This window comes from Cylas formicarius, unplaced genomic scaffold (assembly GCF_029955315.1).
Source record: "Cylas formicarius isolate icCylForm1 unplaced genomic scaffold, icCylForm1.1 PGA_scaffold_4__25_contigs__length_36172078, whole genome shotgun sequence".
Classification (NCBI taxonomy): Eukaryota; Metazoa; Arthropoda; class Insecta; order Coleoptera; family Brentidae; genus Cylas; species Cylas formicarius.
In genome coordinates this window covers 12,493,311-12,517,035 of record NW_026844334.1, presented here as the reverse complement: position 1 = coordinate 12,517,035, position 23,725 = coordinate 12,493,311, and the positions used below count along the sequence as shown (strand labels likewise).

Below are 23,725 nucleotides of genomic sequence, written 5' to 3'. Positions count from 1 at the left end.
ATAATACTTGTTTATCCATAAAATTAGTAATAAAATAGGAACAACAACAGTTCATTTGGCCCTTTATTTGCAACTATTTGAGGATACGTATAAAAAAATTGATTGACCTGTAGGCAACACGTGAATGTTGAAACTATACATCGAAAATTGTCTCAGATAATACATACTTCACGTTTGACAATGAAATATTTTTTTGGTAATTCAAAGCAATCGCTTTTTTTAATTTTTGCGAGTAGCTCTTTTAAAATCGTGGAACGTTTGCGCCTTGTGTTTATGTAAAGCATTTTGAATTGATAATTTACCAATTTCTGGAGCACCCCTTTCAGAATTTAGTGTTTTCAATTTTGCCTGAAATTCGTCACATGCTAAAAATGTGTCTGGTGTGGATACCCAAAACACAAATTAAACTTTCTGCTGAAAATTTGCCTATATGTAATATTTTGTTGCTGTTCAAGCTTTGTCCAAAATATTTTTTCTTAGATTCGTGCTTTTAAATATCCTGGACATAATTTCTGATGTCTGGAACTATACATTTCTCGCTTGTCTTTGAAACAGGTTCCTATAGCTTTTAAGACTTTCGGTAGGTATTTTGCCTTTACTTAACCGTGAATTGACTGGAATGCTTTAAAACACACGTTAATTTCCTTTGCAACCCTATCACGTTTAAGTCTTATTTTATGAGCAAAATCAGCATCGTGAAATTTTGAGTCATTGATCTAACCAAATAAGCATTTTGGGCGTCGTTTGAACCCAAACTATTAAAATATGTTAAAACTTGTTTTCTCTCTGGACTAGTTATATTTTCAAAACAGTCAGCCTTTTACAACTGCATTGCGGCGCTTCTTCGTGAGATTGTAGTCGTAAATTTTGCATAACTTGAACCTTCCTGTTTTCTTCCTCTTCCTCCTCCGTCATTTTTATACTCATCACTATCAGAGGACATTTTTTATTTGTGTTATTACTCCTAGCCATTACTATTACCAACTCAAACTCAAAAATATATAAACAAGACGTGTTGCCTCACACACATAACCTAAACGATTTAAATCGAAGTGAAAAAATGGCATGGCATGGACATTTCTTGTGTTTAACCAACGCACTGTTATTTTAAATACGCATATTTATCGGACAGTTTTCGTTTTTACCTACCGGGCTATGACAAACAATAGACAAGACCTTTTAAACGGCGCTATTAGTTCCATTTCTTCAAAAGCAAGGCGTTCCTTGTTTTTTCTCTTCACCCTTCATATTTGTTCAAATTATAAATTTATTTGCTGCAAGTAAATCTCTAAGTTTCGGAAGCATCATCTTTTTTATTGCCGCCACGTTATAGGCTGATTGTGAATGTGGATGGTAGCTAAATTATCATCTGAATGGTTAGTTTAGACATCCGCTCAAAATATGGTATAACATTTCAACCCCTTACCCAGTCCCACAGTCACTAAAGTTACACCTACATTGCTCTCGCTTATGCAAAATAATTTCTGGTTATTGCAGGTTTTAGACCATTAGCTTTGCATAAAGAATAAAGTCACTGGTCATCGATCCAAATATATCGAGTACCCACAACTAGCTGCGCGAAAAAACCGACCTGAAGATAGCAAATTTGATTTTCCCAAAACGTCGACTTTCGCCACATTTCGTTCAATCATTATTCGCAAGTTGCTCTTTTCTTATAATGTAAATGTAAATAAATAATAAATATTCCTAGTGTACCCATTTTCTTGCAATAAATAAAGTAGAATAGTAATAATACAAACATATTTCTTGTAATAATGTAAGACGTCCTGGCAAATAAAATTTTCTTGCAACGAATATATTATAGTTGAGATAAGAATAAAAAAAATAATTCCCCGAATTGGATATTTAATTGCTCGAAACGAATAAAATTATTTAATTAGAACAAAGGTGCTTTATTTTCAGGTGTGTGCAATTTGACTGTATTTGATATCATTTCTTCTAGTAACTGATTGAATGAAAGACGGAAACTCACAAATATCGGCTCGGTAAATTGCAATCTGAATTTGCATACCAAATTGTCTAGTGCGTGATTTCGTTACTTATAGAAAACTGCCTCCGCAGAGTCGCACGTCATCGAAGTGTCACGAATCGTATAACGAAACCAGAGGACGAAACACCTCTATACATCGCGAAAAACAAATCGATAAGGAAAAACCGGGACCCGCCACCCCCGCCCGCGGTAAAGAAAAAACACAACCCCCCCCCGCCGCCGTCCTCGCGCTCTCATTGTAATAGAAATCTCAAATAAGATTATTGACATACTTTGCTGGGTTCCGGAATAAACATAAAAGGCGTATCTCGAAAGTTATCATGGTGACGGAGTTATCGAGTAGAGAGAGGACCACTTTATATATCACTTTTAGTTAGTTATACGGCACAAAAGCTCCCGACTAAACGTCGCGTCTCCTAACGGTTAAGTAACTCCCATCGACACGCCACGTCCCCACTCCCGCGCCGTCCCATTGGTCGTCGCGCCGTCGAATTCCGTAGTTACGGCCCCGGAGTTGCCAATGGTCGACCGCGGTTCGATCCTACCGACCCGCAATTCCAGTCTCTTCCCGATCTCGCTCGCTATAGCCGCAGTTGGCCGCGTAACACGATCACCTTTTGTTTTCCAACATCCCCGTTCAAGCGCTGGGCCGCCTTTCGCTGTGCTAGCTGTGATATGTGATACGGTTTCGGTGATTTCGACGGTGCCACAGTCCACGATTCGCAACCCTGGCCACTCACATGGCCCTAGGATTGAGCTCCGGACTGTGTCCGGGGAGCAGCGGACCCAGTTCCGGAGCTCATTCGGATACGTCGTCATCGCCGGGTGTTAGCGTGCCTATTCCGGTAGCTCCGGCACCGATTTTACCGAACCCGATGTTCGCATTACCTACGTTGAACTTTACCGTGTCGCAAGTGGCGGCGGTTTGCGAAACCCTGGAAGAATCCGGTGATATCGAGAGACTCGCGAGGTTTTTGTGGTCTTTGCCGGTCGCCCATCCGAATATAAGCGAGCTGAACAAGAACGAAGCGGTGTTGAGAGCTAGGGCGATCGTGTCGTTTCATAGCGGCAACTTCCGCGAACTTTACACCATTCTGGAGTCGCACAAGTTTACGAAAACGTCCCACGGTAAACTGCAGGCGATGTGGCTCGAGGCGCATTACCAGGAAGCGGAGAAACTACGGGGCCGTGCCCTGGGTCCGGTAGATAAGTATCGGGTGCGTAAAAAGTTCCCGTTACCGAGGACTATATGGGACGGTGAACAAAAGACTCACTGTTTCAAAGAGAGGACTAGGAGTTTGTTGCGGGAGTGGTATCTGCAGGATCCGTACCCGAATCCGACCAAGAAACGGGAGCTGGCTCAGGCGACGGGTCTGACTCCGACTCAGGTCGGCAACTGGTTCAAGAATCGACGGCAACGGGATCGAGCCGCCGCCGCTAAAAACAGGTTAGAGTTAATTTTAATAGGCGGGATATGGAGATGGATGGAAAGCGCTTATAAATCTGTACCAACTGGGGAAATGTTGAATCGATAGGTGCGAAAGATCTTGGCACCACTGTTCTCGTTTAGGAAATTGAAGGAGAATTCTTCTATAAAGGGCGGCGGTCCTACAGCTTCTGACGCATCCCGCATTTCGATCGCCACATGTTTCTGTCTCTCCAGGCCTCTTAATTTATTGCCCGGTCCCTTAGAGTTGTCATAACTCCATCCAACCGTGTGGTAGCTGCTTTCCCTCGTTTTCTTGTATTTAGTGGAGCATATTCAAAAGCTTTTCTTGCCCATCTATTTTCCTCCATTCGTCTAACATGCCCATACCATATCAGTTGTCTTGTTTCAATTCGTTCAGTTGTTCTGTGTGATTCGTACGGCATCTAATCTCCTCATTTGGTAAAGTCTGTTCATTGATATAAGAAAGTGACTAACTGATACGAATTAAGGAAAGATCCGGACACGCTGTGAGAATGAAAAATGGCCGAACAGGTCCGTACTTTGCTTAGAATTTAATTATTTGGAGTTTTGTTAGGAAAGATACTAAATAATATTTATTTATTTATTTATGTATGTATTTATGTTTAACCTACTTAAATTAGTTAAAATTATTCACATGATATATCATTATCACTATCGCCATCATCGCCTGTTCTAATTCTTATTTGTTCTATATCATTTGCAATATACGATTCTTCTGCTTTTTCTATATGTTTAACAGAATTTGACCAATTTTGTGGAGGGATGTTAAAAACTTCGGTTTCTATAAGTTTGAGGACATTGGAGTTAACATGGGGAAAAACATTGTTACAACGAATTCAGTTGGTGTCAAATATGTTCAATGGGATTAAATATACAGTGGTAAGGTGGAAGCCTTAAAACTGTATGCCCTAGATTTTTTTGCATAATTATCACAGACGTATTCCTTTTGTAGGTTTAAGCTTTGTAGAACCTCAATTAATTGCTTTTTGGTATAAACTTCGTGAAAATAAATGTCGTTTTTATACATGTAGTTTTGGATTGTTGCTTTCGTGTCACATGAGGAAGGGGTTTTAGTCAACTGTCTACTGTGATAACTTGCATTAAATCTAGAGCCAGCATGCAAAATATTCTTATTTTTTTACCTCTTTTTGATGGCGCGTTTGTTTTACACTTATCAGTTGAGTCAACCCAACCCTTTTCCGGGGCATCATAAGTGTCGAACCAGGTTTCATCCAAGTAAATAATTGGCCTTTGTTGTTCTCTGTAAATCCTAATGTTTGCTAGATATTCCAGTCGGTAGGTTTCTTCAAGCCCCCTAATTAAGATATCTCATGTAGACACGCTTTGTTCCTCGTATAACTGGTAAATTTTACACCATATTATATCTTAATCACTTTAATCTACACTCAAGAAAATGTCAGCATCGCTTCTTTTTTTCCTCGCTCAAATGGGATTATTCACAATTTTCCATACAGTTGATTTTGGAAATTTCGTCAATGTGGCCGTTTCTTCTAAAGATGCTTGCTTGCTGGCACCACGTTCAATGAGAGTCAAATAAACATTGTTTATAACTTCCTTAGTCTCAATAGAATAGTGTTTTCTACATTTGGGCGGGAGCATCTCCTGAGATACACTAGACTTGCACATATTTTGCATAATTCGCACACGATTCAACACACTCTGTGTTACACACGAAATAAGAATGATTACTAATAAACTTAAACTAAGTAGTATACCAAACCAAAGAATATTAAACACAGGTAGGTATAAAATTATTTTCTATAGACCATATGTGTTCTAACCTAAATATGCGACATGATCTGCTGGAAAACTCCATTTCTATTTTCCTCCTCATTGATTCCTTTAGCTGCCAACATTCTGATACGTATGTCGTTATTGGTTCTACGAAAGCTCTGTATATCGTCAATTTTGGTTTTATAGATATTGGATTGGACCAAAGTAAATGATTCAAAACTCGTATACTCCTGTGTACCTGTTGTATTCTGCGTTGTATGTCTTGTGCAGATGAGCCTTTGTTAGATATAATAGTACCAAGGTATTTATGCTCTTCGCATTGATTCACCTGCCTTAACCACAAGTCGAGATCTTCGTTTTCTTTACCTATTCTTAATTATTCTGTTTTGGTCATGTTCATTTTTATTCCCGCTAGATTACATTCATCTTGTAGTTTCTTTAACATATAATCTATATCTTTACCAGTTGCCATTAATACCTGATCATCAGCAAAGAATAATGTTGACAAGTAGTGGTCTCCAACCTTAATTCCCATTCTTGTCTTAATTTTTGTAGTATTTCTTATATAAAAATTTTAAACAACGTAGAAGAAACGCAACGTCCCTGTTTAAAACCCTTTGTCACCCGAAATGGTTCTGACAAGGTGTTTTGGGAGAATTATTTTATTGGATTAATGTAAAATTCAAAAAACGCTAACGATTTGATCAAAATTATATATGATAAATCAATAAGACGCGATATGATCCTATAATGTCTTAAAACTAACATATGCATGATAATTTGTATTATTTATTCTTATTAAAACAAAAGTATTGTGTGCATTTGGATTAAAAAGGAAACCATTCAAATTTTAATGAACAGATAATGAAATGAGCATCACAAAATAATATTTTAAATGTTTAAAATAACGATTTAAACATGTTATATATTTAAAACAAAGAGGCCATCATTATAATTTTCTTTCTGTTAACATTATCCTTAGACTAGAAATTCCTATTTTTTAGTTTCAGGAATATGCAATATTAATGTAATTATAAAACATAATATTTTTATTGGAATTACATTTGCCCCGACATGTTTTTCAATCAGCAACGCTTCTAACGAAATGAGAAATTCATTTTTAGTATTAATTAATTCTACCATTTTTGGGTTCCTTGGCAATTCCTTCAACTAATTCAGTTAATTTGTATTATTTATTCTTATTAAAACAAAAGTGTTGTGTGCATTTGGATTGAAAAAGAAACCATTCAAATTTTAATGAACAAATAATGAAATGAGCATCACAAAATAATATTTTAAATGTTTAAAATAACAATTTAAACATGTTATATATTTAAAACGAAGAGGCCATCATTATAATTTTCTTTCTGTTAACATTATCCTTAGACTAGAAATTCCTATTTTTTAGTTTCAGGAATATGCAATATTAATGTAATTATAAAACATAATATTTTTATTGGAATTACATTTGCCCCGACATGTTTTTCAATCAGCGACGCTTCTAACGAGATGAGAAATTCATTTTTAGTATTAATTAATTCTACCATTTTTGGGTTCCTTGGCAATTCCTTCAATTAATTCAGTTAATTTGTATTATTTATTCTTATTAAAACAAAAGTGTTGTGTGCATTTGGATTGAAAAGGAAACCATTCAAATTTTAATGAACAAATAATGAGATGAGCATCACAAAATAATATTTTAAATGTTTAAAATAACAATTTAAACATGTTATATATTTAAAACGAAGAGGCCATTATTATAATTTTCTTTCTGTTAACATTATCCTTAGACTAGAAATTCCTATTTTTTAGTTTCAGGAATATGCAATATTAATGTAATTATAAAACATAATATTTTTATTGGAATTACATTTGCCCCGACATGTTTTTCGATCAGCAACGCTTCTAACGAAATGAGAAATTCATTTTTAGTATTAATTAATTCTACCATTTTTTGGGTTCCTTGGCAATTCCTTCAACTAATTCAGTAGTTCACTGATTTTCCCAGAGTATCCTACAGAAGGAATCTGGAAATGTTTTTATACTTAAGCTGAATTTTGGATTGTGTAAATCTAAAAAAAAATTTATATATCTCTTAAAACTGTAGAATACGTAGAGATCCCTTCATCTCACAAAATCATTTCAGGACCTAATCGCAATCAGATTTATACTTAGATTTACAAGATAAAGTAAAATAAAGCATTGTTTAATATTCCAAAAACCGAAACACCGTTCCTTAGTGCTTGGGTTGACGAAGCTGTCAAATTGATGGAACTTTCTGACATACATATGAGATGAGATTTTGAACGGAATTTTGAGTGCCGAAAAGACCCAAGCCGTCTTATTTCATTTTCATATACCTCAAAAATTCTTGTAACAACGTACAAGTTCAAATTAATGGGAGATATCAATAAATATAAATAATTCGGAAAATGTTGGGTTACCCTACCGCGTAAACTAAATTTTTATTTGGTTTTGCTTCAAAATTGGCCAAATATCCTATGAAATAGATGACATAGTGACATATGAATATGATTTTTGGAATAATTCAACATTAGCGGCAGATATAACATATAATACTTATTTCTTAGGCAGAAAAAAATTAATAGACAATGTCTATAAGTTAGTTTCTTTATACAAATACGAGTATATTCATTTCTTTTTACATATGTTGTACTATTGTAACAAATTTTCCCAGCATATAGGCGCAAGATTTAAAAATAGACAGTTTTCGCGTGCCAAATTATAATTACTTAAAAGTAACAAAAACAAAAGCGAATTTTCTGGGTAGAAAAAGTATTGCCAGGTTATACCAGGAAAATTCAGATTCAAAGAAAATTTAAAACAGATCGTGAAAAATCTGATTTAACTTTTGTAGTTTATATCCAGATATTACTTACTTACTTATTACTATTACTATTACGTTATTACTTATGTCTAGGTTTATATTTTATGATTGACTTCCTTTTTTTTGACATATGTTTTGTCTTTTAGCTCAATAAATAAAGCATATTCTCTAGTAAGTAAATATCTTTACTCTGAAGGAATATATTATCCTTACATTCTCAATATTTTTATTTTTCATTTACTTATTTAGTTACTTTTCACGTCAATACAATTAACGATTTCAAAAATACATATACCTTTTTAAAAAATTAAGAGTAATATTTCTGATATTATTTAGAAATCATTTAGTTTGAAAAACTATATCACTACGCATCAAAAAACTAGAATTTTATTATTCTAACAAAATTTAAGTAATAAGAAATTCCTGTATGTCTGTATAAACAGCGATAAATCACCAAAAATTACCTAGATCTCTTATTTCATTGAGGATATCGTATTTTCACCATTCTTTAATAAAACCCACAGATTATAATTAAAAAATCTGTAATTTGTAGTTCTAAAATAATTGGGCCTTCTATACAGGCACGTTCAATACAAGAATTGCTTTTATGAAACAGTTTCCTCGTAAACTATTGTCTGAAATTTGTCACCCCTGTGCCCGGTGCGAATGCCACTTTTACCACGCCCTTGTTAGAGCCAATTGGATCTTGTTTGCCTGCGAACAAGGCTGAAAAATTTATTCGAAAGATATTATGAAAATTCATAACCAATTGTTGCTTTTCTATGATATGATATAATAATATCCGGTGTGAGTAGTACAGTAATGTTGGTTCTGCGCCAATTTTAGCGAGAAAATTTTAATTTTAGAGAATTAGGCTATTTTTTATTTTTAGTTTATAGTTTTCTAAAATTAGACTCTATTTCCATATTAATTAGTATAGACATACCTTCATGTTCGTTTGTATCAGATGTTTTTCTATTGCGTGAGTGTAAATTACTAGTTAAATTGCTAAAAAAATCGACAAATAGGTCAGGAAGCATTGCTTGGAGGCATTTATAAAGACATTTTCAATGCTGATTTATTTACATTATTTAGATTGTAAATATCAGGGAAATTAAATATATTTTTTAGTTGGGTTTTTGAGTGCGTATTTAAAAACTAACCTATTTCAAATTTATTTCTTGCTTGAAAATCATGCTTATTCATTACATTTAATTAATTTATTAATTGACAAATAACAAAAGAATTAGTTCATATAAGTGGCTAATGTGCCTATACTAAAAGACAATCATTACAATGTCAAATTGCCAATGTTGTTTTACTTTACTATGACGCGCAATATATGAGATTGAGATCATGCGCTCTTACCATTTGCTGGGAAGTAGTTTTTGTTTTAAAACGAAACATTAGGCTTGCACCATTTTCAAATAGGAAAGAAACTGCGCCAAGCAGTGATTCATTCGGAATTTATATTAAATCACTTCTATCGCCAAAAAATGGGCAATGCAATTGGTGTTATTCACTTGGTCCCTGTTGGTTCCTTGGAATTTTGTGTGAATTTAAGTTGTTTTAAAAAATAATCCTATAATCAGACCATAAACTTATTCTGACGACTATATAACGTCAAAACAGTATTGGCATTTTAAAACGTTCAGGGCATGCCCTAGCACAAGATTTGTATTTTTTTTAAAGCGTTTTTCCGCAAAAAAATAATTATTTGCAGCACAAGAAGTTGGTAAAAGGTACACTGAAAAGAGTTTTTACCATATAATTGGATAATGTTATAAAATAAACTTTTACTATTATTTTTCTTCGTCCATCATGAAAAAAAATCGCTTCACGTTCACCTAATGATATGATCAATGCAGAACACCATCAAATGTTATTAGTTTTTTAAATATTTTCCGAAATCAGCCAATGATTAAAGTACCGGAAACTACCGAAGCGGCTCGCGAATTACCCGGGGGTTTTAACACCTTGCGTAGCACGCCTCGGGCCTATTTCTTGAATTGGAAAATTCCAGTGACAGTGGGGTTTTTCGTGAAAATTGCTTTCAAAAAAATCATTTAGAAACAGGTGTCGTGTCTTCGTTCCGTGTCGCGATTGCTTTGAATAATAAGATTTTCAGATTTCTAAGGATATGTCTCTCTTCTTCTTTATGGTAATTCCGGAGTACTTCTGTTGTTGTGTTTTGAACATTCAAAGGTTCTGTGGCAAAGGTATTTCTCACCTCTTCGATAATATTAATACTTCGAGTAATTGTTTTTAAATGAATTTATTTAAATAATTGAACAAATAAATATAGTACACTCTTCTAGCACATAAAACAATGTAAAAGTTTTAAAAATTTTAAGCAAAGAAGATAAATATACCCTCGAAAATATTGTTAATGGAATGTAAAATTATTAGGTCAGGAAACAGAGTAATCAAATACTCGAGGATATAACTCCAAAGGGAATCTAGCCTTCTTCTACTTCTATTGAAGGTTGGCGATCAATTTGGTATTTTGGAGACCGCTGCGCAAAATAAGGATCTGGCATTTTTTACATACCACTCCCTCAAGTTCTTAAGCCACCATGTCCGTCTTCTTCCTGGTGCTCTTCGCCAATTCGACAATTCGACAATTTTTCCCTGCATTTTTTACTGTGTGATCTCGGGCGTTGTATTTAGACGTAACCAGACGTTAGCATTGCGGAACTCTATCAGTCCTGGTCCTGCGACGATAAACCCACATTTCAAAGACTTCTTTCTATCTTTTTGCAATTCCGGTCTAACAGTGTCCATCCTTCTAATCCTTAAACCAAGATATGAAATATGTAACATTTAGCCAAGCGTAGTCTTAAACTTAAGCTTTTTCATTTTTATAAATGCAATTCTGGCTCTTTCAATGCGAATCCGTATTTCCTGTCACCCGACATCCGAAGTATTCATAGTTGATCACTATTTGTTTCTATTATTTCTTGACCAATTGACAATTGGATATTTACAATATTTTGCGTGCTGACAATTACAATTTTGGTCTTATTTAAATTTAGTGTTAGACCATTGGCATTACTAGTCTGGTTAATTTTTGTTAGCAACCATTGCAGATCCTCAGAGGAAGATCTAAATAGCTCAAAGATCCTCATAGTGGATGTTATTTATACCATACCATTTTCAATAAAATTCATTTCCTCTAAGTAAATATTAAACAGTAATGATTCTCCAACTGAACTACTGAATAAATTTGTATCATTTTAGAATGTTGTACCTCATTAAAATCCTTCTCATAATCTATAAAACATAGTATAAAACATATCTAAGCATCTTTGAATTAGTGCTTACATGCTAAAGAGAGCATCTCTTATGCCAAGACCCAATCCAAATTGTGTGTCTGAGACAGCTTCTTGACACTTTGCGCATATCCTGTTGTGAATAACTTTTAGGAATAGTTTTAGTATATGGCTCATAAGGTTTATAGTGCGATACCCTAAGCAGCGTTTGACAATAGCTTTTTTTTTGTAGAGTGACAAAAGTGGATCTAGCTTAAGTGAAACTGTCCTGAGATCCTCATTTCTCTACTAACAAGCCTAGAGAAAAAATTCGCTCGTATGACGCGATTCAAGCATATAGCATATATGCCTAAACCTCTATATTACTACTTTAAAAATTGATGCGCCTTGAATGATATTTTCGTAGAATGTGAACTTTTTTACACACTAACCTATACTTTGTGCCAATTTCCTTGTAAACAGCGATGTCCACATACTTCGTTTTCGCAAAACATTTAGCGAGATCTGAGCAAATTTCCGAAACCGAAACCAGCCGATTTGAAAACTGTTTAAATGACGCGCATATTAATAGGATATTCAATATTTTTTATCGTCGCTTCAAAAATTCCTGTATTATCAGCAGGGATCTATATATCTAGTGGCTATATGGGTGCACGCGTGCCAATTTGGAAAAAGTTTATCTTCCTAGTGGCTGGCGACCGGCGGAACAGTTGCGTAACGCGTGTGACCCAACCATTATTCGCCGCCGGCATCGTATACCGCTCGGCTCTCATTGTGACCCGATAATTACAACGTTAGGGTTGATTTACGGCCCATTGAAGAAGACTACCGGAATCTTAAACGCCCGCCCGAAGCTGGTTTATCGCGCAAAATCTGAGTTGTAACTTACTTTTACCGTCAGGTTGGTATGCGAGCGCGTACTTCTCGACTTTTTCCGACGGACCGCGCGGCCAACTCGATGCCTTTTGCGCGTTCGTTTCCGAAGGAGATTTTACGCCGCCGACCGTGATGCGTTTCGTCCCCGTCATTAATTTAAATTAAGAAATCTGATATGGTCAAGTGGTAAAGAAAATTATACGTCTCGGAAAGTATATACGAATGTTTATAACGTGGTTTATTAACGTGAAGTGTTGTTGTTGGGATTCGTTTCAATGTTAATTGACTTTTTGAACCGTTACGGTATTAACAATAGAAAGCAGAAGTATTTGTTTATGTCGAGTTTCCCGACGGGTCGCGCGAAGCGAACTCAAAAATTATTTTTGTAAGATTTTTCCGTACAATGCCATCAGCCTTGCGCTGTGTAGAAAGCTTTGTAACTTACATGCATTTCTGCATCTGTAATTTTATGAATATTATATATTTTAACTTCAATGGAAAATGTAAATGAAATAGAAGTCGCGAAAGATGGCGAAGGAAAGTATAAATCTGTATTTAATATAATGTAATAATTTATACTTAGCTCCCCTTTTTTCAAAATCATCTGCTATAAAATATCGGCCAGGCTAAATTAGGGAAGGAAACATGTTTTAGAACCTTGTGATGAGGAAATTAATTCCAATCCCGCGATATCATCAAGAAAATGGAATAATTTATTAGAAAATTCAATTGTTATTATTATTATTATTGTTATTATTATTATTATGCAAGCTGAAGCTGATTTGCTCCATCACTTAGTCCACTTCCTAGACAGATCGCGATTTATCACGAGTCTAAGTCCAAGTCACACTGAGAATACAGTGTGGGTAGCATAGGCAATAATGCATTCCAAATGAGAGAAAACGGTACAGCATTGCCGAGAATAGTATATTAGTCCCAGGGTCGGTTCAGTCCAAAAGATACCTGTGTGTTATTCAGATATAGATAATATCATTTTAGATACATATAAATAAATATATTAATTGGATTACTCACACAAAGACTAGATTAAAATGTTTTGAATTTGTTTGTAAAATAGGTAATTAAAGCTGAATAGTATCCGCGTTGGATATTTCAAAAACATTCCGCCAATTTTAATTGCAATTTATAAAAATATTCGATAAGATAAGAAATTGTCACTTTTTCCTTAGATATATTGGATTTTTAAAAAACCGTCCACTGACTTTAATTGTAATTTATAGATTTATTCGATGGGATAAGGATTTGCCCAGTTTTTCTTTAAATACCTTAATGATAGATATAGGTTTTCTTCTGGCTACAGTTCTGAGAGCGACATTGACATTTCCGTTCTCGACCAAGAATAAAACAATTCGGCGATGTACTTAAAACAGAAATATTTGAAAAAGTAAATTTTTGTGAAAAAATAAGACAAAAACAAATAAATACTTTTCCCGAGACTTTTCTTAATAAACAGTATGAAATATTTTGTCTGCACGCTTTTCAAATTTTCTCACTAACTAAAATTATTTATTTAGTACTTAATTAAAGTTTACCAGATTTTCCGCTTCAAAAAGTTCATTTGAAATTATAAATTTTTAAAACAATTTTTAGTTTCCGTTTCATGATCCCCCCCCCCCCCCCCTTATTACCAGGGGTGCCGTTCGAGCCTTTATACACACACAAATGCCGAGGGGAAATGATATTGAATGTAAAATATAATGTATTGTAATTCAACGATAATAATCTAGAAACAATATAGTATATGGCAATGAGCGCGGCCTGACATATAAAATTACTAATTCTAATCGACTGTCAAGTTTTGATAAATTACTACGGTCCGTCCCACCCATATCTACCTACTTACTTTATAAAACTACAACTACAACTACGAGTCGAAAAATACGTAAGTAGATTTTTCATGGAAAAAATTGTTGGCCTGGTGGCACCATGTACATTTTGTGTTTGCGTTGGTAATAAGTAGATTCAAGAACAACTATAACTATAGGTGTTGGATGTAGTGAGGTGTTTGAACATATATTGCAATTTAATGATATCAAACAGCAGTGTAATTAAAATTGGCCATTGCAATAAATTTAACCGGTAGCACCGTTTTCAAGCTTCTTTTTTTTGTTGATTGGTTTCGCCTTTTTGTTAGTTACATAGTTTGTTGGAATACTATTCGGTTTTATTAAGGTCTTAAAAGTACCATTCGAATATCTTATTTTAACAAGATCTGCCTCTGTCTATCTGCGCTGTTGATATCGTTCTTTAAGATTAGATTTGTTTCTTTTTTATTGGCGAGTTAGTACAAATTCGTCTTTTTCTATATATACTTAGCTAGTATTCTTTACAATCAGGATATTCCAAAATTTTTTCTATCGTAAATAGAATATTAATAAATAAAGTTAGCTGGTTAATTAACATTAATATAGCACTATAAGAGGAACCCCAAAAATTGTTTTTTTTTTAATTGTTTTTGAGGCAGATATCTAAATTAAGTTTAGACTTCAAATACCTTTGATCATAAAAGTTACTGCCGATGAAATTTCAGATTAAAATTAATTAAAATATTTTCACTTCATAATAGTTGTTTCCGAGGTAGAAGAAGTAAGCATTATTTGAAATATATTTAATAACCAAACTCACGTTATTTTCTAACCAATATTTATTGGAAGGGATCAAATGAAACCAAGAAATCAATTTGTTGTATAATAATTCTTTATTGTGCAGATTAATTTTATGTTGCTCTGGGATCTTTTTATTGGATTGGATTAGAAATATCGTATTTATTTGTTTTATGTATGTTCTTTCCAATTAATTGTTTGCCCTTGAATTTCATTAAAAAAATCTCTGTGTTAAATTTCACAACTTTTGTAGTTTTAGGTTTTTTAGACCCTTAAAATAAATATTGCGACTGTATTAATATTCAAATTACCCTGAGAATTAGCGAAAAGTTTTCTAGAACCTCCTGTATATCCACAGAGTGAGCTCCTCATCATTAATACGTTTTTATTATTTATTTATTAATTTTATTTATTTAAAAAATCATTCATGGCATCAACGTTACACTAGATTCTTAATTAAATGCATAGAAACACTCATTCTGAAATAAAATTAAAGTATTCTGTTTCCACATTTTTTACATTTTGACATTAAATTTTTTTAAATAAAATATATTTACATAAATACATATATATTATTTTGCGGAAATGTATTTCTATTGTCTATTTTATTTACTTGTGAGCCCATCTATCCTAAAATTAAATCTCGAAAAAATAAATCAAAAAAAAACATTAATTTATTATGTTAATGCCCGGGTATCCGCTCAAAGTCGAGACAAATATTCAAATCGCCGCTTCGGCTATTATCACTCATTATTTTTAATGGCGCTAATTTCAAGTTGGTCTTAATTGTCCACAATGTATGTACAATTTCCTTTGGAGGAGCGCAGTTTCTCACGCGTCTCGAAATCAATTACCCATATTTTATCCTGTTTGTGGAAACTGCAACTCGATATTAAAAAGTAACGTCACGTGGACTTGAGTCTGTTCGGCATGCTGTCTGTTTATAGTTTTTGCTTTAAAATAAGTATTAAACTAGAACTAAACTTGGGCTTAAATTAACTCTTTCCAGTTTAAACTTAGCATTTTTTTGGTTCTTTGTTTGTTGTATTTTGATTTCTTTCATTTTTCAATTTGCGGATATTTTTTTAGAGAAAATCCTCTTTTTAAATGAGATTTTTCATAAAAAAAATGTAAGGAAAGTTATAGAGCGTTTTCCAAAAATATGTATTTAAAAAATCCTTATAGTTTTTTTGATATGGAAAATTTCTGTTTCTATGGAGACTTTTCCATAGTACCTTTTTACTAGAATTGAATAGTTTTTAATAAAATATTTTGAACTAATAGTTTAATGGTTATCAGCGGAAAACTCGATTTTCTATTTGGGACACCTATAATTGTAAATCATTGAATATTTCTGAAACTATTTTTACAAAAATATATTCTTCTTCTTTGAAACAAAGAGTTTTGTATATTGAAGAAGTACGTTTTAGATAGTGCATTCTAGAAAACTTGTTCAATTTGGCTTACTCTTTGTACATGAAATCTATTTCTTTTTATCTAGGTACTTGGTATAGTATAATGTTTAGTATTTGTTGAGCGTAATGGCTTTAAATTCTTTAAATTTACGGCCGCCAGTGGTGCCCTTAAAAGTACTAACTTGGCGTCACTTTTCTTTTTCATCTTTATTAACGACATAGGATAGAACATTTTCGCTCACACTTTACTGTTTGCTGGATGATTGCAGAGTTCTTCAGGATGACATAGACATCATGGCGAAGAAAATGACCTGTTGCTTATATTCAAAAATGTAGAAAAATTGGTTTTTGTAGAAAACAGAATCCATTAATAATATAATATAGCATTAATAATACTCCTCTAATGAACAGGCAGGTGTGGTAAATGATATTACTGTTGAGGTTTTAAAAGGGTATCAAGATTTAGTTTTTAACTGGAATATTGAAAATACAGCCCAGTCGACAAACAGGAATCTCAGTTTAATCACCCTCACTATTCAATAGTTCTGTCACCGTCCACCGATGTAATATTCCACCACAGTTGCGACTATGCTAAACTTCAACCTCTTTGGGGACTCAGATAATTGGCGCCTCTGTGTTAATTAAATCTAATTATGTAATAGCAACATAGACTCTAGAGCTACTGGCGTGGCTTTATTTATCACCAGTTTGAGTTTGTTTAAAAAGGCCATTACTGAATACTTGTAAGGTCTGAAGTTTCTCTTATTTAGCTCTTTTTTTTATTATTATCAATTTTTTTTAATTATTTTTGCAAATTATTTTCTTGGGTTGCCATAAACAAGAGATTCCAATTGACTAAAACAATAATTGAGAGATTTTGAACAATACAAATAAATCTACAACTATAGAAAACAAACAGAAATCAAACGCAATAATTTTTTTATGTAAAGAAAACATTCACAACCATTTTGTGGAATTGTTGAAATATTTATCAAGAACCAAGCAGAACGAATTCAGGATTTTAGGCCATATATAAGACTCCAGGAGGTGTTTAATTTAGGCAATGAAATTAAAGCAATATTTCCAAAATAAAGAAGAAATGCTATTAAATCGTTTGGTTTAGACCTACCAAAAAAATGTATACTGTAAGTAAATTACGTACGTGTAATACTTTTATATGCTTTCAAAACTATCTGCCTGTTATACATACCGCTTGGGACTCCATGGTTTATATGGACCCTTTTACAACGAAATGGACTAGGGACCAATCGTTAAGGACTGCTCGAGGGTCTTTCGACGCGACTTTTGCGGTGGTAACGGTCAAATTACGCTAACGCTAGTGTGCGGTTAGGCTGATAGGCGCACTCCATAAAATATTTAAAGCAGATTTTACTTTCGACGCACGGTCGAAGGCCCACGAGACGGTGTTAAAACGCCGTTAGAGCTCTTGCCCCTCGCGGTTAATACCCTGACGTCTTAGCATTAGGATCGGGGATTTTAAGGGTAATTTGTTGGCAGGCTAGAAAGCGTAAACAGACCACCCTTCGCAGCGTGCTACCTACGAAATATTCCCCGATAAGCCGTCGTCGCTACTTTAGGAATTCCCAAACCATTAGACTGGCTAGAAATATTTTAACAAGTTGCCAGCCGGCTGATCCGCATTTAAAAGGCCGGACGTTAATGCGCCATTGTTTCCTAATGCTTAAGCCTCTGGGCCAAAAACGGCGCGTATAATAATGACACCGGAAATGTAGCGAAAACGTATTACGGATTTGGGGGAAAGATATCCGACTTCGAACGTGTCACGAGTCCGATTTTTTTCTTCGCTTTCGACGCCATCATTCACGCGAAGCAGGTGTTTTCTGGCCATGTTTTTCGCATTCGATTACAACTGAGTGCAGTCTAACCCATATAGTAATCAGTATATCCAATAACCAATATTACAAGCGAAAGAAAAAAGATTAACTAGATTAACCCCCAAACTAGGCTACATTGTTTTACATATAATGTTCACCATGCCAAATGCAAAAAGTACATCTCACTAGAACGGAGGAATAAAAAAGACAACTGTTTAAAATAATAATTAAATAGAAAAAAAAGTTACTCATACGACATATGCTGATTTTTCGTAGCACTGTCTCAAACCTAGAAATACAGAACGAGTGTAGCTATCTTACAAGTTTCACAGCCTGCGGAACTTGTAAAATTAACATAACTGTTATATTAATATGCGCAGAAGACAATATTTTAGTAATTTTCCTACATCTACAATTTTCTCAAAATCGAAAAATTAAGTGCATTGTCTTAAAACCTCATTTATGTTGGCTACTATTATACTATTTACAAAATTTCTGTTCTGTTGTTAAATCGAACTTTCTGACGTTTCGCCAAACATCGTGTTGGCTTATTCAGAGCTAACTGAAACTCTTTTAAAGTTTCTTTGAAGAATTGATGGACACTGTTATTGGTATTCATCTCATCTATTATGAATTTACCTTCCCCATTTTACAATTATTAAAATTCTTTAAAAGTTAGATTTTGATTCTAATATCATGTATATCTTCTTACCGACTAATATTTGCCACCACATTTATAGAAAAAGTCTTGTTAGTATGATTTTTATCACCTTCTTATTAGCTTTGATATGCTGTATATTGACTTTTTTACTAGTAGACGAAAAAAAACAGTAATACTTATATCTTCACGAATTATTATTAACAAATCGGTGGGCTATGGTCGCCTCAATTTCTAGTGCCAGCGCCCAAGTTGTGACGGAGGATCTGAAAAAATCAATACTAAGTAGTATTACTTTTGACATTCCATTTTTTTACACATACGTTGACGATTGCATTATGGCAATACCCAAGAATAGACGAAACGAAATTGTGCAACTGTTCAATACCTATCACCCAAAAATACAATTCGCAATAGAGGTTGAGTCCCAAAAACAAAATTAATTTTCTTGTTATGACCCTACACAATTTGAGAGGATCAATTAACACTGAGTGGTACACTAAAAAAACTTGGTCATCAGGAAACATTAATTTTAACTCCTAACATCCTATAGCCCATTATTGGACTGGCTGACCGATCTATAAGGCTTTCCGATCCTGCCTTTAGAACGACATCCATAAGCAAAGCGAAACAGGCGCTAAAATTAAATAATTACCTAGAAAAAATAGTAAGCGCACTTGACTTGAACTTGAAAAAATAACAGGGTTCCATTCCATGAAATGAAAAATAACCACTTTTTTAATTTATCGCGTATTAGCTTAAGATACTGAGTAATTGTGGTTCCTCACCTTCCTCCTGGAGAATAGATCAAATTAATCTTATAACAAATGTCTATTTAAAAAAAGCATAACTTTAAAGAGCTGTTCATTTTTGAAACCAAAACTTAGCTCATTTAACTGTCAATTACATCCCAAAAAATGTTTTTATAAATATCTATTGAGGAGCAATCCCTCTTCCCATCTCGGCATGCTCACCCTGTATATTGCAGGTATAACGTTTTAACTTGAATACAACGGCAAATAAATAACATTACCGGCAACATAGTAATACAATCTTAATTACCTTATTATTTACTTCTCGTTTTGTTTATAAAACGCCTATTCACCCGTATTTATTAATCCGCGGATTAATAAAAGTTTTACGTAACAGATGCGTATAAATGCAAATAACGACCGCGTATCGTACCGCCTATTTATACGAGTAGAAAAAAATCTCTACAACAATCTAAACTGCGATAATCGGAACCCATTATTAACGTTCACGGATTAAAATTTCACATCATTAAATATTGTGAAAGACTGGAACGAGATCTCCATTGTTGCAGCCGTATATAATATCGAGGGGTCACTTTTCGATCTTCAATTAGCATTCAAATTCCGCGCGATGGTATCGCCATCTAATACCGCCCTAATTATCGGGTATCGATGTAGCCAAGCTTTTCATATGCGATCGCAGTGAATACGCGGAAATGCGTGACACCTTCATTACGCGACGTGGTTCTCTTTTGTTGTATTTTCTCTTTAAAACTGGCCGGGTTTGAGATAAAATCACACGCATATGTCCCATTGTCGGACGCTGGGGCCGTATTCGCAACACACGAACCTTTTTGCCAGCGGAAATAGTAAGGGGCATGTTCGAATCGAAACAACAATATGTCGATTCAATTATCTGCAAATAACGCCCCGTACGCGAAGGGCTTTTTCATATGCTATGGTGCACTACCCAAAATATCACCCACCCGCGTTCACGAGAATTCTCAACGATCTGAAGAACCTGTAAAAGTCAGATTATTCGGTTTCTCCTTTTTTATTAATTAAAAGGGTTTTTTTATTTTCACAGAACTTGATTTTGGGAATTTTAGATATACATTTAAGAGCAATAGTGATTGACTATATTCCGTATATCCAGACAAAACAAGAAAATTATTTTAAAATAGGCGACGTGTTTACTGTTGACTGTTATTGTCCACATTGTGGTATGGCGCTCAACTGAAGGTGTGTGTGTGTCCGAACGATCCCGATTCAGTGTCAAGTGTTTTTAAATCACTCCAAAAGATAATATTGCGTCGGTCAGTTTATCATCGACTTTGCATATAAATACTGTTAGTTGTATATATGCATGACGTAGGTAACTGCATGTTAACTTTAAGAATTAATTGCAATTTTATATTTAATTGTAATACGGATCACAAAAGCTTACAATATTTAGTGAATGGCCATGAGGTGCAATAAATAAACCTTAATTTATTTTGATGATATATTGACATATTTTTTTCGTTTTTTTATTTATATTTAAGTTATTTAAATATTTATTTCCACTAAATATTATATGCCTTTCAATAAATAGGGGACGAAATAAACTTAACAGGCCATTGGCTCTAGCAAACCCTTGACTGGAACCTTCGGCACTGTACTAACACACAATAACGCGTTTTACCACAAACCGAAACTCAATTTTACGTACTTGACGCGCGTTTCGTCAACAAGTTGGCATCTTCAGGAGAAGATTAAAACTTTTGAATTCCTCCTGCGTCGGTTTTTGTTGAGTCGAACTAGCTATCACTTCGCCAATCATCCTGTTGGCTTCTTCAGAGCTTAACTGAAACGGTTTCAAAGTTTCTTTGAAGAATTGATTCATACCGTTATTGTTAGTCATCTCGTCGATTTTTTCTTTCTCTTTTTAAACTGTTTCGGTCAAGCTCTGAAGAAGCCAACAGGATGATTGGCGAATCGTTAGCTAGTTCGACTCAACAAAAACCGACGCATTAGGAATCCAGAAGTTTTATAAAAAGCATTCTGTTCTTATATGTTTTTAATATTCAGAGAATAAAGTTATTTTTATTTTATTACTACAATATTTAAAAATTATCCAGATGTATATTTTATGTATGAATATATCCGACCTTTTTTTTATTTCACATTTTCGGATTCTAGGAATATTCATTTTCATGGTATGTTTAATGCCGTCCCGGGAGAAGTATTCATGTACGTCACAAATAAGACTAGTCCGGCAAATGAACCTTGAGGCACACCATTAACGACTTGGAACTCTGCGACTGTTTATATCGCATGCCACATTTTAACTTGGGCCCAAATCGAACTAAATAATCCTGCCAAATGGAGCAAAGTCACATAGCAAGCGCGCCCTTTTAAGCAATTGGTTTTAATAACACCGCAGTCTTTTGAGACGGAATGCATATATGGTCATTATATTCGAATTAATTAAAAAAAAAATAGATTAAGTGAGCGTTAATTCGGGCAGGTGAAACTACCAACGTCTTTATTACCCTTATGGGTTTTTGCTCGTTCTTGTGCACCGCAGTCGAGTTTAAGCTTAAATGGTAATCTAAGTGGTTTTAAAAACAATCAGACAACGATAGCGAATGTTTAATTAATTCGTATAATTATGTCGGCTATCGGAAATCCTTTCCAATGGTCTGAAGTGAGCATACGTTTTCGTAAAATGTATAGATAAGAACGTCAGTTACAAATTATATCGGGTTGTGACGCAAAAATGTACAGAGTGAGTGACTCGCCCAAAATTACAGAAAAGCTGAACTTGCGGATCAGATTCCGTCATTTTATTTCACAATTAATACATAAAGTGCTGTGATGCACTTGATAAAAGAAATTTCTTATCCTGTAGTAGGTGTTACGTCCGATTACAAGCAGATTCAGCCTAGAATCACTCATATAGCGCACAGCAAACAATAATTGCAGCTTTTAGGCGAAGCAGTTAAAAAAAGCTTTGTTAAGTGGTCGAAAAAAGTTAGACAAGGTAAAGTATTGAATATATATATCGAAAGTAAAAAAAATCGTCACTAGAAACTAAACTTTTCTTTTGTACTTTTGTACTTTCTAATGTATTTTGACTTATTTGTTTGTTGTGTTATAATGAATATGTAATAGATAATACAGTAAATTAGTCTTGTTTACGTAAATGTTGCGAAATGTCGTTGTACGCCATAGCTGTTAAAAATATACAGGTGGGGTATTCAAATTGAAACTTTCGAAAATTTTAATAATTTTGGAAATGGTTAAAGATGCAGCTATCATCGAAAAGTTCACGGTACACTTTATAAAGTATACCCAAACATGTTCCCAAAATTACGAGGTAAAAAATAAAGTAATTTATCAATCTGTTTAGGTTGCTTCGAGGTAATAATAATACGGAATGCGGACTTATCACTTTCCAAAATTCTGGTACTCTAATTTTGAATTTAATAGCTTTACCAGTTTGAAATTATTGAAATAAATAAGAACTAAAAGTTCAGATTTTCACGAAATTATATATTGGGTTGTTCGGAAAGTCATTTCGTTTTTTTTGGGGAACATGAAAGACAGTTTTCGTATAATGAATAAATATTTTATTAAATTATATATTGGCCATTCTGGTCCAACACCTTTTGCCATCTTTCTGGCAGTAACATAATTCCCCTCTCATAAAAGTTTTGGTCCTTGCTGGCAAAAAACTGGTTCAGGTGGTTTTTGACATCTTCATGCAGGGACCGGAACAAATAGTAGTCGGAAGGCGCCAGATCTGGAGAATATGGTGGATGTTGCAGTACGTCCCATTCAAGCTGTAAAAGTTTTTGGCGAGTGACCAAACTTGTGTGAGGTCTCGCATTATCCTGGTGGAACACTACACCCTTCCTGTTGATTAATTCGGGCCTCTTCTCTTTAAGTGAATCATTCAATTTGTCCAGTTGATGACAATAGACTTCTGAATTAATCGTTGTATTGTCCGGCAAAAGCTCGAAAAAAACGATTCCTTTGACATCCCACCAAACGGAGAGCATCACCTTTTTTTGGTGAATGTTGGCTTTTGACACGCTTTGAGCCGGTTCATCTTTTCTGCTCCATGACCTCTTGCGTTTAACATTGTTGTATACAACCCATTTTTCGTCCCCAGTAATAATCCGCTTCAAAAATGGATCATT

At 34.2% G+C, this 23,725-nt stretch overlaps 1 protein-coding gene across 1 annotated transcript in view; it reads left to right on the top strand.

The window, feature by feature from the left end:
• Window positions 1-2,604: 2,604 nt before the first annotated feature.
• LOC132700945 (homeobox protein SIX3-like) overlaps window positions 2,605-23,725 on the top strand; it is a 76,704-nt gene continuing 55,583 nt past the window's right edge. Inside the window, exon 1 of the mRNA XM_060668545.1 lies at window positions 2,605-3,458. Coding sequence (XP_060524528.1) covers window positions 2,752-3,458 — 707 coding nt within the window. The 5' untranslated portion in view covers window positions 2,605-2,751. The remainder of the gene's footprint in view (window positions 3,459-23,725) is intronic.